This window comes from Sturnira hondurensis, unplaced genomic scaffold (genome assembly GCF_014824575.4).
Source record: "Sturnira hondurensis isolate 20B ecotype Veracruz unplaced genomic scaffold, ASM1482457v3 Scaffold0004136, whole genome shotgun sequence".
Lineage (NCBI taxonomy): Eukaryota > Metazoa > Chordata > Mammalia > Chiroptera > Phyllostomidae > Sturnira > Sturnira hondurensis.
This window is the reverse complement of record NW_028076767.1, coordinates 39,899,509-39,919,231: the sequence shown is the minus strand read 5'-3', so window position 1 is coordinate 39,919,231 and position 19,723 is coordinate 39,899,509. Positions and strand designations below refer to the sequence as shown.

Below are 19,723 nucleotides of genomic sequence, written 5' to 3'. Positions count from 1 at the left end.
TCCCAAGATCCTACCGTCCCGGCTTCTTTTCCATCTCCTGAGAAGTAGCGCCCCCAACTCCTAGCAATATGCACAACAGCCAAAGGATAGAAGATTTCTTCCCAAAGTCCAATGTTTTGTTTTCAGTGGAGGACCAGGCCCTGGACCTAGAGTGGGCACCTCAGAAGGAGCTCCTGAGCCTCAGCCCAACTGACCTTAGTTGATGTTTAGACTAATTGCCTTTTCTCTGCGACCTGATAGTTGTCGTGCATGTTTTGTTTTATTTTGATTGTGTCAAAAACAATAGCTTGTATATATCAGACACATAGAAATGTTCGAGTGGAAATAAATATCCAGGTCCCAGCCAAGCTGTCAAGGGACTGATGTTGATTTTTCAAAAATGTTTCGGATTCCCTCCTTATGTTTTTCAGGCCATGAAATTAATTTTTTTCTTTTCTGATTGTAGTTTCACTGTAGGTACTGACTTGACTGTCCATTAAATAAGAAAATGTCTTCCGAGTCAGTCAGGAAATGGTGTATGAAAGCTTATGAACAAAATGTGTCCAAAATATCCAAAGAGGAAGATTCACAGACAGATTTTAGTGTGTCTCACACACTAAGCAAACCCTCAGCTTATGGCGGGCAGGGGCTTCTATGTTTTGCCTAAATTCTCAAACCTGAAAGCTTGTTGTTGGGGGGGGGGCGCCAAGATATGAGGTTCCTCAGATTTTCATACCAACATCTTTCTCTGCCATGGGTTTCTCTGGAAAAGGCGATGCCCTGTTGAAAACCTCCATACTGGCACCTCTGCCTGCAGCCCAGCAAACTCTCTTGGGAAATGTGGCCTCTGCACCCCTAGGCCTTCAGATACTCCAGCTCGGGCTGGGAAAGCTCGGGCTTGCTGAGCTCACTGTCCTCTTGCAGACCCCAGCTCCAGCTGGCTCAGAGATGGAAAGCAGAGAATTGCTAGCTTTTAGCAAGTGGGACAATTCACAAAACTGTTAAATCTCTAGTACTGAGTGTTCAGTGGCTCCAAGTCCTCTTCCCTCAAGCGAACTTGATGTGTAGCTTAAAAATATTTTTAAAATAGCTCCTTTAAAAAATGCAACAGAGAAAAAAGGAACCGAGAAGCTGTGGAGGCCTTAACTTTAGAAATGTTTCCGGTCTTGTGGGATTCAGGGAGGTGGTGGCACTATGGTACCCAGAGCTGGGTCTCAAAACATCCAAACAAAGGCTGAAGCCATACTCGGACCTCAGGTTGGGAAGGCTGGGTAAAAGTCCAGGAAACCCAGATTTAAATCTAGGACCGGAGACAACACGCCAAGGCCATGCTTTTCATATATATATATATATATATATATATATATATATATATACATACATACACACACACATACACACACACACACACACACACAATGAAATCATCGTGTTCTATCACTTTAGCCTGGAATGTAGGATGGGAAGAGATATTCGTGGAGACCACTCCTCAAAGAGATTGCAATTATTCTAAGTGTAAAATCCTGTCCATCCCTTATAGCTTCAGCAATGTTTTTCAAATCTATCCCTTTTACTGATCCGCACAAATACAAAGGCAGCGGTGTCCTCTCTCCCTTCGTAGCCGAAGTCCTGGCAGGGATTTGGAACCACGACGAAATTCACCATAAGAAACAAACGCCAGAGAGAAAGGATGCTGAAATCGGAGTGCTCAACATTCCCTCGCACAAAGACAAATGCGTTCTCCGAAATGCTGCAGTCCAGACAGGCCTCTTTACCAAGAAAAAGGTTTTTAAACGAGAAAAAAACGGCTTCGTCTGGCATTCAGTCGGCTGCGAGTTCAGAGGGCCTACCGGGCGCTTTTAAGGCCTGGGGGCTCTCCCCAAGGGAGGCGGGTTGGGGAGGCTTCCGGGAGGCCAGGGTTGGGGGTTGGAGTGGAGGACAAATCCAGAACCGTTGTAAATATTCATGTGTGATAGTAGGGGGGTTGCCCCTTCACCCTGCCTCTCTCAGCTGCATACACCCACCTTAGTGGGAGGTGGGGTGGGGGCCAAGGCGCCTGTCCTATCTCCTTGGACAAAGGTGATCTCCCCACATTTTTTTTTGTTGTTGTTGTTCTCCAGTCACTTGACTTAGGAAGCCCATTCCGCAGGCTCTGCAGGAAGGGACTGGCTCTGGGTGTTTTCTCCGCTTTTCTCCTCTTCTTTCGTTTCCTAAACGAGCATAAATAATTAAAGTTTGGCAGGGAGGAAAAGCTTTCTTGCAGAACTGTAGTGGCAATAAATGAAATGACTCAGAATCCCTTCCCCAGTCAGCTTTTACGAGAGCTGCCAGACAGTGTCTGTTCACGTTCTCCAGATACCAGGGGCGCCCTGACAAAGTTAAGGTCAAGTTAGTGTCTTATCTTGGGTGGCTCGAAATTACCGCATCGCTTTCGGGCGCTGCTCAGAAAGCTATCACTCGCGGAGCTGCTGGCTGTTCCGGGAGGGTCCGGTGCGCTCCCTGCGCTTCGAGTGGGGCCGCAGGCAAAGGACGAGGCCACAGCGCCGGAGCCTTCACGGTAGGTTCTCGAGCGGGACGAGAGGGTGGGAGGTTGCCGCTTTCCTGGGGTTTTGGATGGAGATCGAGGAGGGAGCTGGAGTCAAAAGACGAAGCTTGCTGGGCCCAGAACGAAAGCCTTGGCTTGGGTGTGGGGGCGGGGGTCCTTGCGAGTGCGCAGTGGGGGGCCCGCGGGCTCCTTTCCCCGGTGCACCAGCCCGCCGCCGCAGATGGCGAACCCTCCCCCGCCAAAGCGCGGCTCCAGCCGAAGCCGCCATCGCCATGTCGTTGAACTTGAATGGTTCGTCCTCCCCATTTCCCTCTTTGGCGGTCAGCAGACTCTACTTTGGGGGTAGCGGCATGCCTGTGCCCCACCCTGTGCAGAGAATTTTTTGCACCCTGGACACAGAAAGACCCGACTCGGGGCCCCGCCGCCGCTGCCCCGGGTCCTGAGCCGCTGCAGGGCAGTGTCCCGGGAGCCATTTTAGGAGAGAGATCCAGGGGCGTCGACTGGGAGCCCGAAAGGAAGAGGCTCGGGCCGGGGATGGAGATGGGGAGGCAGATAACTGTGTTGGCGGTCTGGGTCGAGGAGAAGGGGACAAGCTGGAATCTGGGCAATGGTGCCAGATTCGAGAAGGGTGCATACAGGGGTGAACAGTTGGGGGGGGCGGGGAGATTCCTCACCCTCCAGTCGCCACCGACCGGTTTGAGCTGTATTCGGAGAAAAGCAGAGGTAGGAGCAGGGCGGAGAGGGGAGAGTGGAAGGAAAAGGGGAAGGAGGAGAAAAGGAGGACGAGGGGTACATCAGCCAGAAATCAGATGTGAGCTCCCATAGCCCACCTTTTCTGTCTGTGGAGGTGGCGAGCAGAGCTCACCTCTTAGACACTGCAGTGGTGGGGGCCAGGGAGGGACCCAGATTCACAGCCTGTGCCGCCTGCTCTGGGTACAGGGCTGAGCCCCAGTGCTCAGGTTGCTTGGGCAGAGGAATCTGGGGAGAGGGGCAACTTCCTATCCTGAATTCTGGGATTTGGGTTTTGGGCGGGGGGGCTTCTTTCCCAGGGCCTGATTTTACCTTTGGAAAGCGCTGGCTCTTCTGGAGGTGGGAGTTCTGGCCTTGCCTGGATCCCTAGGCTAGGGAAGAGGGACAAAGTGTCCACCTAGGAGAGTGAGGCCTTGGGGCAAATGGACAGGGAGTCCCCAGGGCCAAGTGGCATAGAGGGACTCAAGCAAGGAGGCAAGAACTGCCAAGAGACACCGCCTCCCCCTCCCCGCAAGCCAAAGAACTTGGGGGGCGGGTGGTGCAGTAACTGTGCAACTGTGCTGGCCCAAGGGCACTGAAGGAGACTGGGGGAGACGAGGCGGATGTGTAGGCCTTGGCGAGGCTCCGGACGCAGGGAAGGGGCTGGATGTGAAATGGACTGGTCCCAGTCATGGCCAGAAAGCAAAGAGGACCAGGAGGGCAGAGATGCCGATGCTTCCTCTCTGCTGGGGGAGAGCTGAAGGCTGTGTGCCCAGACAGAAGGAGTTCGGATCCTTTTGTTTATCAGGACCACCCCAACTCCCCCCTCCCCCCGCCAGCTTCTAGAGGGGCCACAGGGTGTCTCTGATGGCTGGATTTCCTCCTTGCCTTAGCACTGGGAGAGAAAAAAAATGCAGAGAGGTGACAGGGAGGGAGACAGAGACAGTGACACCCAGCTGGGGGAAGGAGAGAGTACCAGGAGACAGAGAAAAGGAAAAGGAAGGAAGAAGCAAAGGCGAAACAAGAGAGGGGAGGGAGACAGAGAGGACAGGAGAGGAAAAGAGTGAGAGGGCTGCAGAGAGACAAGAAAGGCAGGACCGGAGACAGGCGGAGAGAGGGCGACAGGGCCGAGTGGGGACCGAGGCCTTAGCCCGAGTGAGCTCCTGGTGGGGTTTCTCGAGGCTGGCACTCACGTTCCTTGAGTAAGGAATGAAGAGAGCCAAGTTACTGTGTGGTGAAAGCCTGGCAGAGAAATATGTAAATCAGGGCTGCTTGCGCCCCAGAGCTGCTCAATCACGCCCCTTGAACCAGAAGCAACAAGCTCCTGGCTAGCAAGCTACAGAGGGTGGCGGCGTCGCGGGGGAGGGAGCGGCTGCAGGAAGGGGTGTGGAGAGTGGGAACCTCACACCCTCACACCTAGTCCCCAGTGCCCTGAGCCGGGACTCCCTCCTCCGCTCCCCGCTTCTTTCCCTTCCCCCTTCCTCCCCCTTCCTCCTCCTTCCTCCCCCTCCCTCCTCCTCCCCTTCGTCCTCGGTCCGCGTACTTAAAGCGGCGCGGGCGGGCGGCCCAACCGGGCGGTGGCAGATGCGCCCAGCAGTGGCAGCCACCGGCAGCACACAGGTGACCCAGTCTGCGGAGCAGCCTAGTCAGGGGGCGCCCAGAGAGATCTGGCTGGAGAGCGAGGCCAGATCCGCCCCCAACGCGCGTGTCTCGGCGCCAGGAGCCGTCCCGGGGCGTGTTGGCGAGCACTGATATAGATATAAGGACATTTCTCTCCATGGCGTCACGTGACATAATTACCACCAGAATCAATCAAGATGAATTGCACGTCAGCGCCCGGTGGGGATTTTTGCTTAGTTGATCCTGGCCCAAGCCTCTTGTGCAATCAATGGCTCAGGTTGGCGGCGCGGGGAGCGGCCCGGGGCTCGCCGGTGCGCACGCCGCGGAGCCATGAATGACTTTGACGAGTGCGGCCCGAGCGCAGCCAGCATGTACCTGCCCGGCTGCGCCTACTATGTGGCCCCGTCGGACTTCGCCAGCAAGCCATCGTTTCTGTCGCAACCGTCGTCCTGCCAGATGACTTTCCCCTACTCTTCCAACCTAGCGCCGCACGTCCAGCCCGTGCGCGAGGTGGCCTTCCGCGACTACAGCTTGGAGCGCGCCAAGTGGCCGTACCGCGGCAGCGGCGGCGGCGCTGGGGGCGGTGGCGGCGGGGGCGGCCCCGGCGGGGGCGGCGGTGGCGGCGGCGGCGCGGGGGGCTACGCTCCCTACTACGCGGCGGCGGCGGCAGCGGCGGCGGCGGCGGCGGCAGCGGAGGAGGCGGCCATGCAGCGCGAGCTGCTCCCGCCCGCGGGCCGCCGGCCGGACGTGCTCTTCAAGGCGCCGGAGCCGGTGTGCGCCGCGCCGGGGCCGCCCCACGGCCCTGCGGGTGCCGCCTCCAACTTCTACAGCGCCGTGGGCCGCAACGGCATCCTGCCGCAGGGCTTCGACCAATTCTACGAGGCCGCGCCCGGTCCCCCGTTCGCCGGGCCGCAGCCCCCGCCGCCGCCCGCGCCGCCACAACCCGAGGGTGCTGCCGACAAGGGAGACCCCAAGACGGGGGCAGGTGGCGGTGGGGACAGTCCCTGCGCCAAGGCGACCCCCGCCTCGGAGCCGAAGGGGGCGGCAGAAGGCGGCGGGCGTGACGGCGAGGGGCCCCCGGGGGAGGCGGGGGCTGAGAAGAGCGGCACAGGTAGGCACCGGGCGCCGGGTGGGCGGCGGGGCCCGGGGCCGCGGGGCGCGGGGGGGCAGCGGGGGCCTCCCTCCGCTTGCGCCGTTTTATGTGCTACTTTATAAGCGTTCGAAGAGGTTTATACATCCTATAAGATTTCCCCGGCCGTTGTAAAGCGTGTTTACGATAGGAAACCAATTTAGGTGGGCTTAAGGTAGACTTCGAGGAGGACGTTAATCGCTGCTGAGAGCTTTTCTCAGTTTGGGTGGGTGGGTGGGTGTGTGTGTTTGTGTATGTGCTAGAGACCATGAAGGGAGGGAGGGATGATTTCAAGCCAATTTGTGAGTATGGACACTCGAGCCTCCCCCTTTTAAGGGGTGGGGTGGGGTGAGGAGAGTTTGATCCTTGAACTGGACTTTATCCAAGCCTCTGGCTGGCGCGCGCTCCTGCCTGGAGTCGAGCAGATGCCCCCGCGCGCTCCTGTTTCTCTCCCTTCGAGTTCCAGCCCAGAGGCTGCCTCGTGCTCTGCTTCCCCACCTTAGCGCCAGGCTGTATGTGTGTGTGTGTGTGTCCGGGTGTGAACACAGGTCCACGCCCGCAATGTCTCCTGTACCCGCCCATATATCATCCCCCACGACGCAGGCAGGGCCTTTCAAGAGCGGCAGGGGACGTCCCCAAAGGACCGAGGCCTGGCCCTCGAGAAGGCCTGGGCGGGCAAGCGGGAGGGTGGGCGGGGGTTGGCAGGCAGTGGCCTCTCTCACCCCTTGGTTTCTTTGCCTTACAGTGGCCCCCCAGCGGTCCCGGAAAAAGCGCTGTCCCTACACCAAGTACCAGATCCGAGAACTGGAACGCGAGTTTTTCTTTAACGTGTACATAAACAAAGAGAAAAGACTCCAACTCTCTCGGATGCTCAACCTTACTGACCGGCAAGTGAAAATCTGGTTCCAGAATCGCAGGATGAAGGAAAAGAAACTGAACAGAGACCGTCTGCAGTATTTCACTGGAAATCCCTTATTTTGAGAGCTCCAGGAAGCACCCCTCTCCCACAACCCCCGCTCACTCACCCTCCTCCCTACCAGCCTGCCCCCCGCAGGCCCAGTGTCCTTGGGTTTAATGACGCCTCTTCTCTGTGGAACTCCACCATTCCTTCCCACGATCAACTCGGGACCTCCCAGCGACCACTGCTACCTGCGGACCAGGCCCGGGACTTGGCCCAACGGATCCTAATAAGGGGAAAATGGTAAATGCAAACGTCCCTTTACAATTTTACCGCCAGTGTGCTGTTGTTTTCCCTCCCTGTCCAGGTCCCGGTGGGGACGCTGTGGGATCTGTAGAGAGTTAGGCCTGGGCGGCAAGGCACTTGCTTTTGTTCTGAGTTTAAGAGACCCTGTCTTTCTCCCTTGGTGAATGCAGATTATTTAAACTCTGGGAAATGTGTACATTTGGTCTGTCGTGTCAAGGCATGAGTCACTGTCTTTTGTGTGAATAAATGGTTTCTAGTAAAATGGAGGTTACAGCTTCAATATACTGTATGAATTTTCCTCTTTGAATAAGTTTAGTGTCTGCTCAGGATATTTTAGCAGCCCAAAGCTTCTCCCCCGTGCAACTGAAAATCAAATGAAATGCTTTTTAATTCCGCTCAAATAAGAGTTTCCCTCCCCCACTTCTAGGTTACATTGGTTTCAGAAATCACTTGAGGGATGAACCTTTCTTTAAATTGAGGATGTGACCCTGGTGCTGTCTTCTCCAGATGATGAGGCTGAAGCAGCAGGACCATAAGAAGCAACATCCTGCACCCCACCCCCACCCCACCCCCCCACACACTAGTCTAGTGAACTTAGAATTTCTGGGGAGGAAAATTTTAAGAAACCGATTAGAAAATGCATATTCACTCTTAAAGTGTCAGGGATCCAAGGTCCCTGAAAAGAAGAAACCAATATTAGAAACCTTACTGAAAAACGAGTTTGCTAAAAGGAAGTTTTCCATGGGTAGAGAGGTCTCGGGGAGCTTTGCTGGTGTCACAGCAGGTTTGGAGCAGGGAACATAAGCCCCCTTCCTGGAACAGGGCATGGGGCTGCAGACCCAGTTCTCACCACATTTATCGCTTCAAGTTAAAGCATGTGTTGGGGGTGCACTGCACTTTATGTTTCAGGACCAGGCCAGGCTGTTTACAAAACCTTGAACTGTCTAGACAACACCATAAAAGCCAAAGTTCTAAACAGCTTAATTGGGTTATATTATACACCTTCTGGTGGGCCCAAAAGAGATTTCCGCAATGTGCAATAAACTGGAGGAGTGAGGAAAACTTCTCTTTCTCTGAAAAGAGTAAAGTGAATCTTATGACTCTTAACTTCTCATAAGCCCAGAGTAAAAAAAAAAAAATCCATAAGATATACAGCACCACATGCCTCTTCCAAAGAGGCATACACTTCCAATGCAAAATTTTTTAATTGCCAAGGCTTTGGGGGAAAGGAAAAACATAAGTGCATAAGTGTATGCCTTTGAACTTCCAAAATGTCAAGGTCATCACCTTTAACCTTTCTGAATAATTAGGCGCCTTAAGGTCCTTCTGTGATATTCATCCGCCACCCACTCACACACACACATGCTCACACACCCAGATCCCCACACACATTTATGACCACACAGAATCATATGGGGACTCACCATAAATCTAAGCAAATTCCTAATTTCAGGATCAATAACCTTAATTTCCCTTCAAGCATTTGTGTAATTCAATAACAATTGACTTCTTTTAAGAACACTAGTTAGATTAAAATGTCTACCAGCATGTTGTTAATACAGCTAGGAAATAGTGGAGAGTTCTGGGGGGAGTCACAGATAGCAGTACCCTTTGCTCTAATAAAGAGCCTCGATTTTAAATGCAAACATTTGAAAAAGGAAGTTCTATTTAGACTAACACTTTCGTTATATTTTTTTAAATTGTCACCTTGTCAAATAAATTATTGCACTTTCTATGACATGGATCAAAAGAAAATATATTGTTTTCAAAAACGTCCCACAACCTTTGGTGAAAAATGCAATAGAAACAAAGCTTAAAGTTGAGTAATTTCGTTTGGAAGGGGATTCCTTTGTTTGGAATTTTGGGTGTCTGTTACAATGTCAGTGCCCTAGGAGTTATAGTAGTATGATCTTTCCAGAAGCTGCTTAAAGCTAGTTTATTCTTTCGGCATATGTCTTTTCTTTTTTTCTCCCTTTTATTCTTTCTTTCTTTCATTCTTCTTCTTCTTTCTTTCTTTTTTTCCTTTTTTTTTTTTTTTTTTACTGCGGCTAAACGTAGCAAGCTTGTACGTTTGCCACCTTAGGCAAGAGATACCATTTTCCGTTTGTATGGCCTTGGAGAGCCACACGGGGGCGTGCTCACGTTCCCGAAGCCGCGGTTGGCGCAGAGGCCAAGGTACCGTATCTTTCTATCACTGGATTCTAATAGGTAGTCTCAGCCCCTTAGAAACAGGCAGCCGCTAAAGTGTTTGTTTGCTGTTTGTTTGTTCTAAGCAGACATGAGGTGTGGGAAGTTGTACAAAGACAAAGAAAATTCGGGAACTACCCAGATATCTGAAGAAAGCTATCACCTAATCGTTGTCTACTTAAAGACAAAGCTGTTGCAAAGAGTACCTTGTTATAACCTGGTGGTGTTCAGGACAGATTTTTAAAAGACTAATACGTGCATTTAGAAATAGGTCATGCCACTGCATGTTAATCGGATTAGGGAATATCAATATTCTTGATGGTTTGAGTGCTGGGAGCAATATGAGGACAGGACCACCCCTTCCCCAAAACCCTGTCCTCCTTTCTCGCTCTCGGACCTTCTGGGATGATTAAAACGCTTTTCTTTAAGACGGATCAGGGCTCTGGCAATTTAGCTGGGTGTGGTGCTAGAAAAAATAGGAGTTGCAACTGAGGGAGTGTCGTTCTGGACTAAAACGCTTCCCTCCACCCAAGTCAAGTCTGGTGCCAGAGGCTACAGGTAGCGACTGAGAGGCACAGGCAGGAAGGATTATGAGTTGGGTCGCACGGGCCAGGCTGGACTGATGTGGCTGTGGGAAGCGGCAGATTGTATCAGTTAACATTTATACTTCTAGGCATTGTGGAATGGGTAATGCATTGGAAGGAAACGGGCTTTGCATTTGACAACCCCCGGGTCACCCCTCCAAGCCGTCTGCTTGCCTCATGCTGTTCTTTTCAACCCCCCACCCCCGCCCTTTGCAAAGCCCCTAAGATTGGGAAGAGCATGTGTTGCCACCCGCAGGCCAAAAGGGAGGTTCCAAAAGAGCGGTCTCTAGGATGCGGGTTTCTAAGGATGGGTAGTTATCCCTTCTTACCCGAAGTTCATTGTGAAGCGCATACAACCCTCAGAATTAGTCCAGCCTGGTCGGCTCTGCTGAATGTCTCCTCCCTCCAGGCCCTGGACCAAAGGCTGAGGGTCCACCCCTGGGAGCCGGCATCGGCTCCAGGGTGGATGGGGCACCATGAACACCCCGGAGAGGTGCTAGCCAGAGACGTGGGTGTTCCCTGTGGCATCCCTGGCTCCAGCCTGTCAGACTGTGGGCCCAACTTAGCTATTGTGAAGCTACATTTCCTGGGACCTAACCCGGGCCTCACTCCAGGAGGGGTGAGGACTCCCCTCCTCAAATGTCGTTGTGGTCCTCTTTGGGTGACTCCAGTGGGGGTGCATGTGGCTTTGCGGGGCCTCTCGGCCTTGGCTGGCAGCCTCCTGAAGACCACATGGGTGCTCAGCGGTCTGCATTTCCTTTCCTCCTGGCAGCTCCCAAGGTGGGCCTGAAAAAGGCCAGGGAACTGGACCAGGACTTCTAAGGACTGCAGGCCTGACCCCTCCTGATTGTTCAGGGGTATGGGACTTGTGGAGGGTAGTCATGTATCTTGAGTTGCTGAAGTCTCAGATTTTGAAGTGGAGGGAAAATGCGCTATGGAGTCTTTTGTGTCTGCTACGGAAAGAGGCTCCCCACCGCCGGCCCTTGTACACATCTCCATAGATCCCTCATCGAGTTGGCGGTGGCTTCCCCAGCCTCCCTACTTGCTCCGATTTCTTTCAGTTTGGCTGGAAGGTGCACAGTGCAACCCTCTGTGGGTGTCTTGGAGAAGAAGCTTTTAAAATTTGTCTCCATCCACTCTGCCCCTAAAGAATGGTATGTCCCTGAGGCCACTCTGGGCCCAAATTTAGAGCAAATCAAGGAGCCCCCAAGTTCATTCAGGCCCGGCGACAGGAGGGCACAGATGCAAACCGCTTCTTGATTACAAATGCTAACTTCTTGATAAAGCGACCCTTTTAATTTTTCTTTGGAAAGAGCTATGCCAGGGAGAAGGGTGTCTTGGTACAAACATGGATATTTATCTCCTTTATGTTACAAAATTGATTTATTATTCATGGTAACGGCTCCCAGTGATCTAAAGATGATGGAGAACAGTGGCTATACAGCTACTTAAATACTCGGAAGCAAAATAAAGACTGGCCTTGAAAGCCACTGCCTTTTCATTCCAATTGCTTCATCGAAGCCTTAGGATCTTAGGCAAACTTTTCGTCCTCCCTTGCCGAGGTGATTCTCTTGTATTAAAACTATTTTGCTCCATTTTTATGATAAAAATCTCCTTTAAATATTGGCAGTCTCTGGCCTCAGGGAGCTCTTCTGAAGGCAGAAATTTGAAAAAAGAATCAAGTAGAATTTTGTGATAATAAATTCAAAATTATATTTGATACACATTTTTTTTTCTTTGAGTGAAGACCTTTTAAAAACCAACTCCAATGTGGTGGTGACTTTCAGCTCCAACCCACTGGGAACTGAAACAGAAAGGCCCCCGTATTCCGAAGGTAGATCCTGCCTGTCCTGGCAGGTCTATCCGCTCTCCCAGGAATTGCTGTGTTTTTGTTGTTTTTGTTTTTTAGCTTGGCTGTTTTCTTCATGTAAAAATAAAGATTATGAAAGGGCATTTGATAGGCATAAAATTCCCAATTACATCAAACAGTCTTGCCTTCTTCATGGGTTGGGGAAAAATGGACAACCGAGTTCCTGGCGGCTGCCCTGGCCAAAATGGAAAGGGACTAGGTTGAAGCACCAGGCTGGCGTCAGGGCGCCTGCAGAGAGAGCGTGCATAGTGGGCACATTGTCTAGCCCTGGGCACGCTTTGCCGTGACCGGGGTGATAATCTCTGCCTTGTGAGAGTGCAATTTTGGGGTGCTGGTCAGTGGTTCTTAGTTTTGAACAGGACTTTACCAGACTAAAGTCAAAAGTTGCTCTTTTTTTTTCTCTGCTTGTCTCATCCATCTACCCCCTCCCCTCACAAGCTTAAAAACAGACAACCCTGCGGGAAGGTAATGTAATGTTTAACCCTCAGGCTTCTCCGGCACAGGCATCCTGCAGCCTGAGCGGTTAGAGGCACTGGGCTTTTAACCTGACAATGATGTTGTATTTGAACAGCTGCGTAAAGGTTTAAAAGGTCTGTCTCATTGCCACCGTGGAGTTTTTAAAAGGGGTTATTGTTTGGGCAAGGGCACTTTGAGGGGACAGGCGAAGCAGTCCCAAGGCCGAAAATAATGTCCAACCCCTATTTTTCCACCCGGCCAACGGAGATTCCTTTTGGGGAGGGAGTGACAAAAGGTTTGTTGGAAAAGGTTTTTGTGAAGGAGCAAGCAGGGCAACTAGGTTCCCCAGAAAGCTGATGTGCTTTAATTAGCATCGGGCTGCAAAGAAATGTTCTCCTGAGGCGGAAACCCAATTGACCCACAAGTTCAGTCTCTGTGCCTGAAATCCAAGGCCATCCCATACAGGGCAACGTGTGGAGAAGAAAACACGGATGCCTTCCCGGTTAGAGAACGGTTTCACCATCAGAGTTAGTGGGGCCCTTTCCCTCTGTCCAAGGCAGTGAAGGAGATCGGAAAACGGATGATGGCTCCAGCGCCCTGGCAGGGCCAGGGCAAGCCTTTGGAAATCAAGGTTAAAGCTCCCCACTGCTGCCCGGAGGCTGGAGCTTCCAAAGGGCTGCTTACCCGCCTGCAACTAGAGAAGGAGGGAGGAAGTTGTTGAACTTTCTCATAAAACTCTGAGTTTCCCTGGTGGTGATGGTGGCTGTTCTTTAATGAGCTCAACCGCAGTCCCAGACCGAATCCTCTTTATGGAACGCTCCTTCCCCAGAAGAAACAGAGGGCTCAGGTTCCTCGCCCACCTCCTTTTTTTTTACTCCCTCCCCTTACCCAGGCGAAACCATGTCAAATAATTTTAGGTATTGTTCAAACCATAAAATTCGACTTCTGACAAAACTATAGCTTTTAATATTTGACGATTTGTGTTAAAACAAAAATTGACCTTCTTGGTTAGTAGCGAAGGGGGAAAAATCAATAGTATAATTTTCAATAATTCATAAAGCGAACGCCATTATGCTAAATCCTAACTATTAATCTTATCCTTTACAAAGTCACGATTGATTTGTTAATAAAATATCTTCCCGTGTGTGGCAACCGTGGGTATAACTCTTTAAAATCCTTCAGAAGCAAGAAAATTACCAAGTAGCCCAAGAATGTAGATGAGAATTTTATTGATCGCCCTGATTCTTCTTAATATGTATTAATAAATTCAACAACCTTTTGTACCTTGCACTTGTCAGAAACCAATGCTTTTACAAAATCCATAAAAGGAAAACATTTTTCTTTGCAGAAGAACCAAATGACACCTTTGCATCATCTCTCTCTCTGTTTGGCCCAGTCAGTTTTCTAAAACTTCAGGAGTCTGAGGGCGAGAGTTTTCCTTTTTTTGAAAAAAAAATATTTTTTTCTTTCTCTCTTCCTCCTCCTTTGCCATCTATTTATCAGGGTGTGTGGGGAGGGAAACCTCGGTTTCGTTCTCCCGCTGGAAACCCGGGGGACGCTTTCTCAGATAGCGAACTACTCCGGCGAGGAATTGTTTCCGATCTGAAAGCTCCCAGCGTCCGCCCGAAAAGGTCGGGGTGTGGTTCCTCTGAGAGCCCAAGGCTCCAGGGAGCGAAGGGTCCTGGAGCCCGGCAAGGCAAGCCGAAGGAGAGGACAGCACGGGGGCCGAGCAAGTCCTCGGGGCTCCGGGGCGGCAGCTGCGTGGCCTCTTGGCCCTCTCGGCCCTTCGAGTCTCTGCTTCCCAGGATACCTTGGCCGCGTCTTTGCGCGAGAGATCTTTCCTATGGACCCCCGGGGTGGGATGTCTCCGAGCCCGGGGAATCAACTCACCTTCCCCGGCTGCCCGGGACAAAATTAACCAGCCTGGGCCCCTACCCCTGCCTGGGCCCCGGCTCCGATGGGAGCGTTCTGCCTGGGTGTGTGCGTGGAATGCTTCTATGTGCTGGCGCCACGGCGCTTCGGCTTCCCTCCCCGCGTATCCTCCCAAGGCCCCTCTGGGGGAGCCTTTTCTTCCGCCTGCGTGGCGCAGAGGCCGGAGTGGGGGACGTGAATGGGACCGGCGGGCCGAGCGAGCCCCGGGTAGGCGGGCGGGCGACGCAGAGCGCTGGGCCGGTTATCTCCAGCGCGCACTATCTCGGGCGCATAGTAGATGTCGCTGTTGTCCGTGCTTACGCGGCCCGCTGGCCCTGCTCTGCAGCACGTGACCTGCGAGGAGGCTGCGGCTCAAGGCCATTTTCAAATCTCATTGGCTTAGTTGTCATGTGGTCGGCAGAGGCATCCACAATTACACGGGGAATGTTTTCCTAGAGATGTCAGCCTACAAAGGACACAATCTCTCTTCTTCAAATTCCTCCCCAAAATGTCCTTTCCCAACAGCTCTCCTGCTGCTAATACTTTTTTAGTAGATTCCTTGATCAGTGCCTGCAGGAGTGACAGTTTTTATTCGAGCAGCGCCAGCATGTACATGCCACCACCTAGCGCAGACATGGGGACCTATGGAATGCAAACCTGTGGACTGCTCCCGTCTTTGGCCAAAAGAGAAGTGAACCACCAAAATATGGGTATGAATGTGCATCCTTATATACCTCAAGTAGACAGTTGGACAGATCCGAACAGATCTTGTCGAATAGAGCAACCTGTTACACAGCAAGTCCCCACCTGCTCCTTCACCACCAACATTAAGGAAGAATCCAATTGCTGCATGTATTCTGATAAGCGCAACAAACTCATTTCTGCTGAGGTCCCTTCGTACCAGAGGCTGGTCCCTGAGTCCTGTCCCGTTGAGAACCCCGAGGTTCCTGTCCCTGGATATTTTAGACTGAGTCAGACCTACGCCACCGGGAAAACCCAAGAGTACAATAACAGCCCCGAAGGCAGCTCCACAGTCATGCTCCAGCTCAACCCTCGCGGCGCGGCCAAGCCGCAGCTTTCGGCCGCCCAGCTGCAGATGGAAAAGAAGATGAACGAGCCCGCGAATGGCCAGGAGCCCACCAAAGTCTCCCAGGTGGAGAGCCCCGAGGCCAAAGGCGGCCTTCCGGAAGAGAGGAGCTGCTTGGCTGAAGTCTCCGTGTCCAGTCCTGAAGTACAGGAGAAGGAAAGCAAAGGTCGGTATGCGCAGAGTTGCCGCCCCAGCGGGGCGTGCAGCGGGAACCTGGCAAAAAGGGAGCACCTAAGTGCCCTGCGCAGAGCCCGGGCAGCTCAGGCGGGCGACTGGCAGGTGCTGCTCCCCCCCGGCTCTTAGATGGAGCAGTCTCAGTCCCAAGATCGTCCCTGCTTCTTCCCTGCTGCCCTGGCCCTCCTGGCTAGTCCTGGCCCCACACTGATGGAGCCTGGACAGAGGAAGGGCTTGCTGGGTTTATTTTTCCTGAGCTAGATCTGAAATGCAACAAAAGAGCGCAAATGACCTGCGGCTCATAAACAGAGCCCCAGAACCTCCTTTCTCCTGCTCAGATTTGCGGTCCCAGCTTTGCCTTTCACCCAGTGAATATTTTAAGGTGGTCTGAGGCACCGTGTTTGTATTTAAGTGTATGCACCCCGCATCCTGCGAGCTTGGAGGCAGCAAGGGAAACAAGATGGCTTGGCTGTTTGGTGCTTGGGTAGGAGGACAGGGCTCCTAGACTCTGTGAGCTAGGAGGTAACCTTGGCTTTGTCTGGGGAAAGTGCCGCGAGCTTTGCAATTCATTTGCAAAGGGGGCAAAGGTGGAAGGGGGGAGAATAGAATCTGTGTGGCCCACCTGGCAGAGCCAGCCTTAGGGCTGGGCTAGGGCAAAAAGCCAGGGGCTCTGTTTTTTTTTTTTTTTTCCAGAAGGAACCCTGCCCCTGAGCCTCTCCTTCAGTGCCCAGAGGTGGGCCACAATAAGGAGATACATTTCTGGGGCAATGCTTTTGTGTGGTGGCAAGAAGGCAAGAGAATTCAGGAAATTCTGGAGGATTCAACAATGTCCGGGCAGGGCAGAGAAGGAGTTCTCAGTTCCTCGGTTATGGTTTGAAACAGAATGAGCACCTATCAACCTGGCTGTGGGGCTCCGTGCTTGCCTAGGAGAAGTGAAGAAGTGGCAGGCTTGGGGACCTGAGGCAGCAGTGGGCTTTGTAGGCTTGTCCAGGCCGTGGCTTGCTTCTTCCACTCCAGCCCTGTTATGACCTGATCACTTAGAATGTTGCTGGGGAGACCCTGAAAGTTTACTATTGTATGATTGTTTGGTGCAAGTCAGAAAGTTGAGAGAGAGAGAGAGAGAGAGAACCCTGACACAGAGGGCAAGGTATCCACCCATTGTGTCATTTGGTGCATTTAAACTAGTCTGACATCAATTACAAATCCCTTCCAGGGCCAACTTCATGTGAGTAATGTTTAATGCCATATTTCCCAAATCGGCCTGGCTGCCACAGCGGGGTCATGGCCAAGGGTACATTTGAACAGACTAAGAGAAAAAAAAATTCTTGATTTGTTTCTTCTTCTCCCTTTAATTTTGTTAGAGGAAATCAAGTCTGATACTCCAACCAGCAATTGGCTCACTGCAAAGAGTGGCAGAAAGAAGAGGTGCCCTTACACTAAGCACCAAACGCTGGAATTAGAAAAAGAGTTCTTGTTCAATATGTACCTCACCCGCGAGCGCCGCCTAGAGATCAGTAAGAGCGTTAACCTCACCGACAGGCAGGTCAAGATTTGGTTTCAAAACCGCCGAATGAAACTCAAGAAGATGAGCCGAGAGAATCGGATCCGAGAACTGACCGCCAACCTCACCTTCTCTTAGGTCCTAGGCCCGTGGGAGGCCAGGATCAGAAAGGGGGCTTGGAGTTCCAGGGCCGAGTGCTGGAGAACTGGGAAGGTGGAAACAAAACCTTCATTGCTCTTTGTTTTTGTTTTGTTTTGTTTTCCTGCTAGACTGTGACTTTGGGGTCATTCTGTTCGTGCTGCAAGTGATCTGTAATCCCTATGAGTATATATATATTAAAAAACTAGCACGTGTAATTTATTATTTTTTCATCGTAATGCAGGGTAACAGTTACTGCGCATTTTTATTTGGATTTTAACTTATTGGAACTGTAGAGCATCCATCAATCCATTCATCCATCCAGCAATGTGACTTTTTCATGTTTTTCCTAACACAAAAGGTCTGTGTGTTGTTAGTCCAGGAGCCCATGGCGTTTTGAATTCATCAGTACTTAAAAGTGCTTAAATTACATATATATTTAAAAAAGATTAAGAAAACCCACAAGCTTTGGGGGGAGGGGGACGAAAAAGCACATTACAATGTATCTTTTCGCAGATGAATTTAGCCATTGTCCTTGATGAGATGGAATATTGACGACTTATGCCTTGTAGCCTCTCCCTTGTGGTGCATCTGTGGTTCGGTAGAGTGTAACGGCAACCTGTGCTTTCTGTGCATGTTCTGGTCGCATGTGTAATGCAATAAACTCTGGAAATGAGTTCGCTCCCTCTGCTTTTTAAAATGAAATTTTGTTAGGGTGGAAATGAAAGCCTATGGTGCGATGATCTCCCTGTTCAACTGCTTGTTTGGGCAGTTGCGGGTGGCATGTACAGAGAGCAGGGAAAAGATGTGGGGGAGAGAAGCTGGAGGAGGCCTAGGGTCCTACAGTTTGGCAGTGGAGGAGGGGGCAGTGAGAATCCAGCCTGGCTGTGCTGTTTCCATAGTTGGGAAGAAGGGGGATCCTCTCTTCCTCTCCCTGCAGTGACTGAATTGAGTTCACAGTGGGTCTGAGTTTCCCTCTAGCTCCAGCCTGGTAAGTAAGCCTGTGCCCAAGACGCTTTTTCTCAAAGCTCCCCACTTCTGTGTCTTTCTGTCTTTGGTTTCAGTGGGGGCTTGGCAATTCTGACGGGCACGCCATCATCAGGGGCTGGGCTGAAACCAGTCTTGCCTGCCTGGAAGCTGCCAGGCCTCTACTGCAGAAGCAAGAACAAGCAGCATCTTAGCATTGTGTCGGATCCAATTCTGCACCCCATTCCCTTATTCTCACCCCTCTCCCAAGTGCAAGACAGGCCACAGTGAAGCAGAGGATGGGTGAGTTTTCCCATCCCACTTTCTCCTAGTTTCCTTTTGGAAGGATTTTTATGCTCAGTCACCACCTTTTAGTCGCCCACATGGAAATTTTTTTAAAGAAAGAAAAGATCCCCTCCCCCAGTAAACCTTCCCTCTATTCAGTTACAAAATACTGGTTGGAACCACTCTACCTGAGAGGCAAGAAAATGTACAAAAGGTGATTGAAAGAAAAGTTGCAGATGGACATGACTTCCCATGAAGTCCAATGTTCCAGCCATGGCTTGGAAAACTCCAGCTTCCGCCAGTATGTGTACTTGCGAATACTCAGCCCAAGAGAGTCCAGCCTTCTGCCAGGAAGAAGAAAGGAGAGGCCTGGGGGGAGTTGCTGACAGAGCATTTGTTGCCCCAGGTTGTGCTGCGATTTCCAAGGGTCTCCAACAGCTTCAAGCAGCTTCTCAAATCAAGTTCTTTTATTCCCCCCTTCCTTTTCCCCTAAAAACAAATTAGGGGCTCTAAATGTTAGAGCACTCACCCAGGGTTTTTTTGGCAGACTCCGTATTTATTCAGAGTTTTAAACTCACTCCTCAAAACCAAGAACCTCCACAGTTCCAAGACAGAACCCTTTTAGGGGAGCTATTTCCTAGGAGTAGGAGAGAGTCGGGTCCGGGTGAATTCGAGGTTGGGAACACTGGAATCAATTTGCCCCAGACCTCAACTGGTTGGGCAGAAGGAGGGCAGTTTTAACTTTTCCATTTCCCCTTCGACGTGGGGAGCACCACTAGTTGTTGACAGGGGGCCATGTCTCAGAGGAGAACTGCACAGGCAAAGTCAAATTCCCTGGAACAAAATCAGAAAACCATTGGCAAAGACAATCAATTAGGCCATAAGTAGTCATTTCTCCCCACCCCCCACCATTTTCCCCCACCTCAACGTGGGCTGGGAACCCTACAAGGGTGTGCTGGGCAACTTGTAGAGGAAGGAATATACCGTCTGCCGCCCGACCCGGCTGCTTTTCTGTTGGGCTCCCAGACCAGCTTCCGAGGCTTTGTACTATGGTTTTGGGAGTGACGGTGGGCATTTCCCTCAGATTCAAGGCTGCCCAGCCTTACCTCTGGAGGCAAGAAAGAAAAAGGAAGAGGGGGAGGAGGAGGAGGAGGAGAAGAAGAAGAAGAAGAAAAAGGAGAAGAGGGAGAAGGAGGAGAAGGAGGAGGAGGAAGAGGAGGAAGAGGAGGAAGAGGAGGAGGAGAAGGAGAAGGAGAAGGAGAAGGAGAAGAAGAAGAAGAAGAAGAAGAAGAAGAATTATTATGACAATAAAAAAAAAAGAATGGCCCAAGGACCAGACCATTTTAAAGATATCTCTG

At 51.5% G+C, this 19,723-nt stretch overlaps 2 protein-coding genes across 3 annotated transcripts; both read left to right on the top strand.

The window, feature by feature from the left end:
- Nucleotides 1-4,814: 4,814 nt before the first annotated feature.
- HOXD11 (homeobox D11) lies at nt 4,815-17,790 on the top strand. Of its 2 annotated transcripts, XR_005066169.1 has the most exons (3): nt 4,815-5,984; nt 6,748-7,203; nt 16,837-17,790. XR_005066169.1 is itself a non-coding variant. In XM_037044405.1 (2 exons), exons 1-2 carry the CDS (start codon nt 5,204-5,206, stop codon nt 6,981-6,983), a joined length of 1,017 nt encoding a protein of 338 aa, XP_036900300.1. In that variant the 5' UTR covers nt 4,815-5,203; the 3' UTR covers nt 6,984-7,468. The 2 variants fall into 2 exon arrangements, 1 of the variants encoding a protein (XP_036900300.1); XM_037044405.1 differs by lacking the exon at nt 16,837-17,790 and having other exon boundaries at nt 6,748-7,468.
- HOXD10 (homeobox D10) lies at nt 13,053-17,790 on the top strand. The gene is made up of 2 exons (XM_037044404.1): nt 13,053-15,467; nt 16,837-17,790. The coding sequence occupies exons 1-2, from the start codon at nt 14,723-14,725 to the stop codon at nt 17,112-17,114; spliced, it is 1,023 nt and encodes a 340-aa protein (XP_036900299.1). The 5' UTR covers nt 13,053-14,722; the 3' UTR covers nt 17,115-17,790.
- Nucleotides 17,791-19,723: the final 1,933 nt, after the last annotated feature.